General features: G+C 51.7%; 1 protein-coding gene across 1 annotated transcript in view; it reads left to right on the top strand.

Moving 5' to 3' along the window:
• Window positions 1-5,440: 5,440 nt before the first annotated feature.
• Window positions 5,441-10,267, top strand: part of LOC133343096 (endothelin-converting enzyme 2-like) — a 92,113-nt gene continuing 87,286 nt past the window's right edge. Inside the window, exon 1 of the mRNA XM_061552600.1 lies at window positions 5,441-5,799. Coding sequence (XP_061408584.1) covers window positions 5,596-5,799 — 204 coding nt within the window. The 5' untranslated portion in view covers window positions 5,441-5,595. The remainder of the gene's footprint in view (window positions 5,800-10,267) is intronic.

Raw genomic sequence — 10,267 nt, 5'->3', positions numbered from 1 at the left:
CGAACTCGGGTCGCCGGGTTCGTAGCGCAGCGCGCTAACCACTACACTACAACGCGTTACCCTTCCACACACGCGGGTCACGTGACAGATGTGACGTCACAGCTCAATTGCCGTGCAAAAAATGGATGCATTGAGCCCCCCCAAAAAAGTGTACAGGCTGGAAAGTACCCACATGGCAAATTTAAAGTTTGTTGCATGTCGGGAAGTATAATACACATTTTGAACAGACACATTCACAACTTTGCCTTTTCTATACATGGAGATTAAACATCCCTTGATGCCCGCGATCATAGCAAGAACATATCAAAGGGCTCTTGAAAAGTAGCTGTTAACGTTTGCAAGGAGGCACCTCTGTGCCAGTTATTGTTCTGGAGAAAGTTTTGGCCGAAAACCAAAAACCATCGCGGGTTACAAACTGGAAATAGTGGCAGCGAGGTCACGAGAACGCCTCGATACAATACTACGCGCCATGCAACAGCGGCATGGGTCGCAGCGCAGAAATACACGCGGTGGGACGTCCCTGCGATCAGCTTCCACCACAAGTGTCAGATGATGGCGATGTCCAAATGACCCTGCAAGGAGGCTGCCGAGCCCTTTCCCGGTACTTTATCCTGCACGCACGGGTGCGCGACCCAGGGGCAAAGCAGCGGCGATGAGAGGAGTGTCCTTCCCGAGCTGAGAGACTCCTTTTCTTGTCAAGGGCTACTCGGAAACCAAAAGCGTGTGATGGCGAGGAAGGATGCCACTTAATTAGCAGAGGCACTGCAAAGGCATTGTCTTGATTTCTGAGAATTGCTTTGTGCTGCCGTGACTGTTGATCGCAATGTGTACGAGAATGATAACGATTTCATGAATATATGGGTGACGAGAATACGCGTGCGGGATACACACACAATATGCTAACGCGAAAAGGAAGACTGCGGGTTAAACAACAATTGCATTTTAAAAGTGCGTCGACACAATTACAAGTAGGCAGATGAGTGCCAATTGCAAAGAGTGACCTGGCCACCGAAATGAAAGCGAGTACCGTCGTGAAGCCAATAATACATTGCGACTTGCATCTCGGCATGCGGCAGCGTGGCGGCAGTGCGGGTGGCTGCGCACGGTGGCGACACGCGCGTCAACACTGAACACTGCCCTGGCCGCTGGCTCGGGCTGCCACCACCTGGCGCGCTGCTCGGTGGTTTCCAGCTGCTGCTGCCGCTGCCGTGTGTTGCAATCAGAATCTTTATTTATACATTTACTGGATGAATCCGATGAGCTATAAAGCTCTTTTTCACAGATGTCCAGTAAAGTGTTGTCCTAACAGTCGAGCTGTATGGGGGGGTGGTGTGTCACTGTGTGTGTCACTGTGTGTGTGTCAGTGTATGTGTGTCACTGTGTGTGTGTCACTGTGTGTGTGTCAGTGTATGTGTGTCACTGTGTGTGTGTCACTGTGTGTGTGTGTCACTGTGTGTGTCACTGTGTGTGTGTCACCGTGTGTTTGTGTCACTGTGTGTTTGTGTCAGTGTGTTTGTGTCACTGTGTGTGTGTCACTGTGTGTTTGTGTCAGTGCTTTGTGTCACTGTGTGTGTGTCACTGTGTGTTTGTGTCACTGTGTGTCACTGTGTGTGTGTCACCGTGTGTTTGTGTCACTGTGTGTTTGTGTCAGTGTGTGTCTGTGTGTGTGTGGGGAGCGGTAGTGTAGCGGTTAGCGCGCTGCGCTACGAACCTGGCGACCCGGATTCGATTCCCGCTCACGGCCAACACCGGTGACGATTATCTGAACCGATCCTGCGCCTCCCCTAGGTCGACTCAGCCTGAAATGAGTGCCTGGTGCGGTGTGTAAACATCGCCACAGGGGAGACAAAGGCGGTCGGGCGTGGTGCTGGCCACCCACCCCTCGTGTGCCACAGTGCCGGCCTCCATTGGAGCTCGCTAACAGCACTTGCCCCACCAGTATGTTACAGGCTACACGGGAGATCTTTGTCTTTGTTTAATGTTGTGGTGAGTCGTAGTGATCAGTGGTGAGTGATGGTGAGTATCGGTTGGTAGGTAGTAGTGAATCGTGCTGAGTAGTGGTGAGTAATGGTGAGTGATGGTGGTGAGTGGATAGTGATGAGTGAGTAGTGGTGAGTGCTGACTAGTATAGTGGTGAGTGAGTGGTGAGTGAGTGGTAGTGGTGGTGAGTAGTAGTTGTGAGTGGTGGTAAGTAGTAGTAGTAGTGAGTGGTGGTGAGTAGTAGTAGAGAGTAGTAGTAGTGTAGTATCGTGGTGTAGTGGTAGTCGAGAGTGACTAGTGTAGTAGTAGTAGTAGTGGTGTAGTAGTAGTAGTAGTGAGTGTAGTAGTAGTACTAGTAGTGTACTAGTAGTGTACTAGTGGTGTACTAGTAGTGTACTAGTGGTTGTCGTGGTGGTGGTAGTGTAGTACTAGTATAGTAGTAGTACTAGTGTAGTAGTAGTGTAGTGGTAGTAGTATAGTACTATATTAGTCGAGTGTGGTGGTGGTGGTAGTGTAGTACTAGTATAGTAGTAGTACTAGTGTAGTAGTAGTGTAGTGGTAGTAGTATAGTACTATATTAGTCGAGTGTGGCGGTGGTGGTAGTGTAGTACTAGTATAGTAGTAGTACTAGTGTAGTAGTAGTGTAGTGGTAGTAGTATAGTACTATATTAGTCGAGTGTGGTGGTGGTGGTAGTGTAGTACTAGTATAGTAGTAGTACTAGTGTAGTAGTAGTGTAGTGGTAGTAGTATAGTACTATATTAGTCGAGTGTGGTGGTGGTGGTAGTGTAGTACTAGTATAGTAGTAGTACTAGTGTAGTAGTAGTGTAGTGGTAGTAGTATAGTACTATATTAGTCGAGTGTGGTGGTGGTGGTAGTGTAGTACTAGTATAGTAGTAGTACTAGTGTAGTAGTAGTGTAGTGGTAGTAGTACTATATTAGTCGAGTGTGGTGGTGGTGGTAGTGTAGTACTAGTATAGTAGTAGTACTAGTGTAGTAGTAGTGTAGTGGTAGTAGTATAGTACTATATTAGTCTAGTGTGGCGGTGGTGGTAGTGTAGTACTAGTATAGTAGTAGTGTAGTAGTAGTGTAGTGGTAGTAGTATAGTACTATATTAGTCGAGTGTGGCGGTGGTGGTAGTGTAGTACTAGTATAGTAGTAGTACTAGTGTAGTAGTAGTGTAGTGGTAGTAGTATAGTACTATATTAGTCGAGTGTGGTGGTGGTGGTAGTGTAGTACTAGTATAGTAGTAGTACTAGTGTAGTAGTAGTGTAGTGGTAGTAGTATAGTACTATATTAGTCGAGTGTGGCGGTGGTGGTAGTGTAGTACTAGTATAGTAGTAGTACTAGTGTAGTAGTAGTGTAGTGGTAGTAGTATAGTACTATATTAGTCGAGTGTGGTGGTGGTGGTAGTGTAGTACTAGTATAGTAGTAGTACTAGTGTAGTAGTAGTGTAGTGGTAGTAGTATAGTACTATATTAGTCTAGTGTGGCGGTGGTGGTAGTGTAGTACTAGTATAGTAGTAGTAGTAGTGTAGTAGTAGTGTAGTGGTAGTAGTATAGTACTATATTAGTCGAGTGTGGTGGTGGTAGTGTAGTACTAGTATAGTAGTAGTACTAGTGTAGTAGTAGTGTAGTGGTAGTAGTATAGTACTATATTAGTCGAGTGTGGCGGTGGTGGTAGTGTAGTACTAGTATAGTAGTCGTACTAGTGTAGTAGTAGTGTAGTGGTAGTAGTATAGTACTATATTAGTCGAGTGTGGTGGTGGTGGTAGTGTAGTACTAGTATAGTAGTAGTACTAGTGTAGTAGTAGTGTAGTGGTAGTAGTATAGATACTATATTAGTCGAGTGTAGGCGGTGGTGGTAGTGTAGTACTAGTATAGTAGTAGTACTAGTGTAGTAGTAGTGTAGTGGTAGTAGTATAGTACTATATTAGTCTAGTGTGGCGGTGGTGGTAGTGTAGTACTAGTATAGTAGTAGTAGTAGTGTAGTAGTAGTGTAGTGGTAGTAGTATAGTACTATATTAGTCGAGTGTGGTGGTGGTGGTAGTGTAGTACTAGTATAGTAGTAGTACTATATTAGTCGAGTGTGGCGGTGGTGGTAGTGTAGTACTAGTATAGTAGTAGTACTAGTGTAGTAGTAGTGTAGTGGTAGTAGTATAGTACTATATTAGTCGAGTGTGGTGGTGGTGGTAGTGTAGTACTAGTATAGTAGTAGTACTAGTGTAGTAGTAGTGTAGTGGTAGTAGTATAGTACTATATTAGTCTAGTGTAGCGGTGGTGGTAGTGTAGTACTAGTGTAGTAGTAGTACTAGTGTAGTAGTAGTATAGTACTATATTAGTCGAGTGTGGCGGTGGTGGTAGAGTCCGGGTCACGACTGACTTCGCAGCCTCCACCCCTTGCGCGTGACGTCACGAGCTGGCAGCGTCTCTTCTCGGGGATTCCCAGAGACGGCGGAGACAGACGCGGGGCACACGCAGAGAGGGAGACACACACAGGGGGACACACACAGGGGGACACACACAGGGAGAGACACACACAGGGGGACACACACAGGGAGAGACACACACAGGGAGAGACACACAGAGGGAGAGACACACACAGGGGGACACACAGAGGGAGACACACACAGGGAGAGACACACAGAGGGAGAGACACACACAGGGGGACACACAGAGGGAGACACACACAGGGAGAGACACACAGGGAGAGACACACAGAGGGAGAGACACACACAGGGGGACACACACAGGGAGAGACACACACAGGGGGACACACAGGGAGACACACACAGGGGGACACGCAGAGAGGGAGACACACACAGGGAGAGACACACAGGGAGAGACACACACAGGGGGACACACAGAGGGAGAGACACACACAGGGGGACACACAGAGGGAGAGACACACACAGGGGGACACACAGAGGGAGACACACGCAGAGAGGGAGACACACACAGGGAGAGACACACACAGGGGGATAGAGAGACAGAGAGGGAGAGACACACACAGGGGGACACACAGCGACACAGAGACACACACAGGGGGACACAGAGACACACAGGGGGACACAGACACACACAGAGACACACACAGGGGGACACAGAGAGACAGAGACACACAGGGACACAGAGAGACAGAGACACATAGAGACAGAGACACACACAGAGACAGAGACACACACAGAGACAGAGAGACAGAGACACACACAGGGGGACAGAGAGACAGAGATACACACAGGGGGACACAGGGAGACAGAGACACACACAGGGGGACAGAGAGACAGAGACACACACAGGGGGACACAGAGAGACACAGAGACACAGGGAGACAGAGACACACAGGGGGACAGAGAGACAGAGACACACACAGGGGGACAGAGAGACAGAGACACACACAGGGGGGCACACAGAGACACAGGGAGACAGAGACACACAGGGGGATACAGAGAGACACACAGGGGGACACAGAGAGACACAGGGAGACAGATACACAGGGGGATACAGAGAGGGAGAGACACACAGAGACACACACAGGGGGACACAGAGACAGAGTGAGAGACACACAAAGAGGGACACAGAGAGGGAGACACAGGGGGAGACACAGGAGGAGGCGGCATGGAGTTTGTGCGCGGCTTGATGAGCGGCGCCGAGAGGCTGCAAGAGGAGGGCAACGAGGTGCTGGTGGAGGAGCGGCACGAGGAGGAGGAGCGGGAGCAGGAGGAGGAGCAGGAGGAGCAGGAGGGCTCCGCGGAGACGCGGAGGGGGCCCCGCGCCCGGCACAGAGAGGAGGAGGAGGACGTGGAGCAGGGAGACGTGCAGGTGAGCGGGGAGACGTGCAGGTGAGCGGGCGATGGGAGACGCGGTGCTGAGATGGAGGCGACGTAGACGCCGCGGAGACCCGCGCCTCCGACTTGGGACGGTGCGAAAGTTGAGCGAGCGCTTTGGCAGTCCTCGACTTACGAACACAAACAATTCCTGTGGCCCGTTCGTAAGTCGGAACGCGGCAATGCGTTCTATTTAAATGCCCGTACGGTCAGTGATATGAAATTGTGTTACGGTTCAATAAAAATAAGAAATATTGTACATTTGCACGTAACACTGAACATATACTGTATCTTCTATATAAATAAAGACCTGAGTCTGTCTCAAACACCTTCTGGGAACTTCCCGACAAGGCAGACAGCTGCAATTTGTAACTCAGGTAGCCTTTAGGACACAAAGAACAAGACACATCTGGAAATCCGATATTTTTCATTTTAAGGCCCCCAAATCTCGATTTTAAGTGCTCCATGAGCATGCTTGTGCCTGGTGTCATTCAGAAGCCGTTCACAATATAAGATTGCGGTTTTTTTATTTGATAGAACCTTAAACAGCAAATAACATTAAAGCGATAACCATTGTTCTATCTGTTATTGTTTTTGAGATGTGTCGGATTGAAGCAGTTTTGAACGGGGGAAAACGCAATTTATGATGTTCAAATATCAATAATTCAAAAACGATATAAGATGGGAGAGCTTCCCCTCAGGGAATATTACGTTCATAAATCTGTATTCTTTCTAATAAAAAAAAAAGAACGCAATCTTTCAATTGATCGGTTTCCGTCTTTAAATTTAAGAAGTTGAATCAAATCGTCAACAATTTTGTATTTTTTTGCGCAAAAATAATTATTTTTGGAGTAGTTCGTGTCAGATCGTAAATACAAATTGTAAAAAAAACACATGAAGTAATTTACATTTATTGAATACCTTTGCCCGATGAAGACAGGCTTCATGAGCTAGTAGTAAATACAACATTAAAGTAACAAAAATGTGTATTTTATTTCCACTTTATTTGAATCCTGACGCTGGCTTGTTGGTCGGAAGACGCACAAAGAGTTACCACTCAGATTCCCCAGGCAGCTGCTGCTGCTGCTGTCACAGGCTGCTGCTGCTGTAACAGGCTGCTGCTGTCACAGACAGCTGCTGTAACAGGCTGCTGCTGCTGTCACAGGGAGCTGCTGTCACAGGCTGCTGCTGTCACAGGCTGCTGCTGCTGCTGTAACAGGCTGCTGCTGCTGTCACAGGCTGCTGCTGTAACAGGCTGCTGCTGCTGTCACAGGCAGCTGCTGCTGTAACAGGGAGCTGCTGTCACAGGCTGCTGCTGTCACAGGCTGCTGCTGCTGTAACAGGGAGCTGCTGTCACAGGCTGCTGCTGTCACAGGCTGCTGCTGCTGTAACAGGGAGCTGCTGTCACAGGCTGCTGCTGTCACAGGCTGCTGCTGCTGCTGTAACAGGCTGCTGCTGCTGCTGTCACAGGCTGCTGCTGTCACAGGCAGCTGCTGCTGCTGTAACAGGCTGCTGCTGCTGCTGTCACAGGGAGCTGCTGCTGCTGCTGTAACAGGCTGCTGCTGCTGTAACAGGCTGCTGCTGCTGCTGTAACATGCTGCTGCTGTCACAGGCTGCTGCTGCTGCTGTAACAAGCTGCTGCTGCTGCTGTCACAGGCTGCTGCTGTCACAGGCTGCTGCTGTAACAGGCTGTTGCTGCTGCTGTAACAGGCAGCTGCTGCTGTAACAAGCTGCTGCTGCTGCTGTAACAGGCTGCTGCTGCTGTCACAGGCTGCTGCTGTAACAGGCTGTTGCTGCTGCTGTAACAGGCTGCTGCTGCTGCTGTCACAGGCTGCTGCTGCTGCTGTCACAGGCTGCTGCTGCTGTAACAGGCTGCTTCTGCTGCTGCTGTCACAGGCTGCTGCTGTCACAGGCAGGTGCTGCTGCTGTAACAGGCTGCTGCTGCTGTCACAGGGAGCTGCTGCTGCTGCTGTAACAGGCTGCTGCTGCTGTCACAGGCTGCTGCTGCTGCTGTAACAGGCTGCTGCTGCTGCTGTCACAGGCTGCTGCTGTCACAGGCAGCTGCTGCTGCTGTAACAGGCTGCTGCTGCTGTCACAGGGAGCTGCTGCTGCTGCTGTAACAGGCTGCTGCTGCTGTCACAGGCTGCTGCTGCTGCTGTAACAGGCAGCTGCTGCTGCTGCTGTAACAGGCTGCTGCTGCTGTCACAGGCTGCTGCTGCTGCTGTAACAGGCAGCTGCTGCTGCTGCTGTAACAGGCTGCTGCTGCTGCTGCTGTAACAGGCTGCTGCTGCTGCTGTAACAGGCTGCTGCTGCTGCTGTCACAGGCTGCTGCTGCTGCTGTAACAGGCAGCTGCTGCTGCTGCTGTAACAGGCTGCTGCTGCTGCTGTAACAGGCTGCTGCTGCTGTAACAGGCTGCTGGTGCTGCTGTAACAGGCTGCTGCTGCTGTAACAGGCTGCTGCTGCTGCTGCTGTAACAGGCTGCTGCTGCTGTAACAGGGAGCTGCTGCTGCTGTAACAGGCTGCTGCTGCTGCTGTAACAGGCTGCTGCTGCTGCTGTAACAGGCTGCTGCTGCTGCTGTAACAGGCTGCTGCTGCTGTCACAGGGAGCTGCTGCTGCTGCTGTAACAGGCTGCTGCTGCTGCTGCTGCTGTAACAGGCTGCTGCTGCTGCTGTAACAGGCTGCTGCTGCTGTCACAGGGAGCTGCTGCTGCTGCTGTAACAGGCTGCTGCTGCTGTCACAGGCTGCTGCTGCTGCTGTAACAGGCTGCTGCTGCTGCTGTCACAGGCTGCTGCTGTCACAGGCAGCTGCTGCTGCTGTAACAGGCTGCTGCTGCTGCTGTCACAGGGAGCTGCTGCTGTTGCTGTAACAGGCTGCTGCTGCTGTCACAGGCTGCTGCTGCTGCTGTAACAGGCTGCTGCTGCTGCTGTCACAGGCTGCTGCTGTCACAGGCAGCTGCTGCTGCTGTAACAGGCTGCTGCTGCTGTCACAGGGAGCTGCTGCTGCTGTAACAGGCTGCTGCTGCTGTCACAGGCTGCTGCTGCTGCTGTAACAGGCAGCTGCTGCTACTGCTGTAACAGGCTGCTGCTGCTGTCACAGGCTGCTGCTGCTGCTGTAACAGGCAGCTGCTGCTGCTGCTGCTGCTGTAACAGGCTGCTGCTGCTGCTGTAACAGGCTGCTGCTGCTGCTGTCACAGGCTGCTGCTGCTGCTGCTGTAACAGGCAGCTGCTGCTGCTGCTGTAACAGGCTGTTGCTGCTGCTGTAACAGGCTGCTGCTGCTGTAACAGGCTGCTGCTGCTGCTGTAACAGGCTGCTGCTGCTGCTGTAACAGGCTGCTGCTGCTGCTGTAACAGGGAGCTGCTGCTGCTGTAACAGGCTGCTGCTGCTGCTGTAACAGGCTGCTGCTGCTGTAACAGGCTGCTGCTGCTGCTGTAACAGGCTGCTGCTGCTGTCACAGGGAGCTGCTGCTGCTGTAACAGGCTGCTGCTGCTGTAACAGGCTGCTGCTGCTGCTGTAACAGGCTGCTGCTGCTGTCACAGGGAGCTGCTGCTGCTGTAACAGGCTGCGGCTGCTGCTGTAACAGGCTGCTGCTGTTGCTGTCACAGGCTGCTGCGGCTGCTGCTGTAACAGGCAGCTGCTGCTGTTGCTGTCACAGGCTGCTGCGGCTGCTGCTGTAACAGGCAGCTGCTGCTGCTGCTGTCACAGGCTGCTGCTGCTGCTGTAACAGGCATCAGCTGCTGCTGTAACAGGCATCAGCTGCTGCTGTAACAAGCTGCTGCTGCTGCTGTAACAGGCTGCTGCTGCTGTCACAGGCTGCTGCTGCTGTAACAGGCTGTTGCTGCTGCTGTAACAGGCTGCTGCTGCTGCTGTAACAGGCTGCTGCTGCTGCTGTAACAGGCTGCTGCTGCTGCTGTCACAGACAGCTGCTGTAACAGGCTGCTGCTGCTGCTGTAACAGGCAGCTGCTGTTACAGGCTGCTGCTGTAACAGGCTGCTGCTGCTGTCACAGGCTGCTGCTGCTGTCACAGGCTGCTGCTGCTGTAACAGGCTGCTGCTGCTGCTGTAACAGGCAGCTGCTGTTACAGGCTGCTGCTGTAACAGGCTGCTGCTGCTGTAACAGGCTGTTGCTGCTGCTGTAACAGGCTGCTGCTGCTGCTGTAACAGGCTGCTGCTGCTGCTGTAACAGGCTGCTGCTGCTGCTGTCACAGACAGCTGCTGTAACAGGCTGCTGCTGCTGCTGTAACAGGCAGCTGCTGTTACAGGCTGCTGCTGTAACAGGCTGCTGCTGCTGTAACAGGCTGCTGCTGCTGCTGTAACAGGCTGCTGCTGCTGTAACAGGCAGCTGTTGCTGTAACAGGCTGCTGCTGCTGTAACAGGCAGCTGTTGCTGTAACAGGCAGCTGTTGCTGTAACAGGCTGCTGCTGCTGTAACAGGCTGCTGCTGCTGTAACAGGCAGCTGCTGCTG

The sequence above is a fragment of the Lethenteron reissneri genome, chromosome 16, assembly GCF_015708825.2.
Source record: "Lethenteron reissneri isolate LAM-NWPU_2019-01 chromosome 16, ASM1570882v1, whole genome shotgun sequence".
NCBI classification, from domain to species: Eukaryota; Metazoa; Chordata; class Hyperoartia; order Petromyzontiformes; family Petromyzontidae; genus Lethenteron; species Lethenteron reissneri.
Note: the sequence above shows the minus strand (reverse complement) of the source record. Positions and strands in the feature narration are given on the sequence as shown.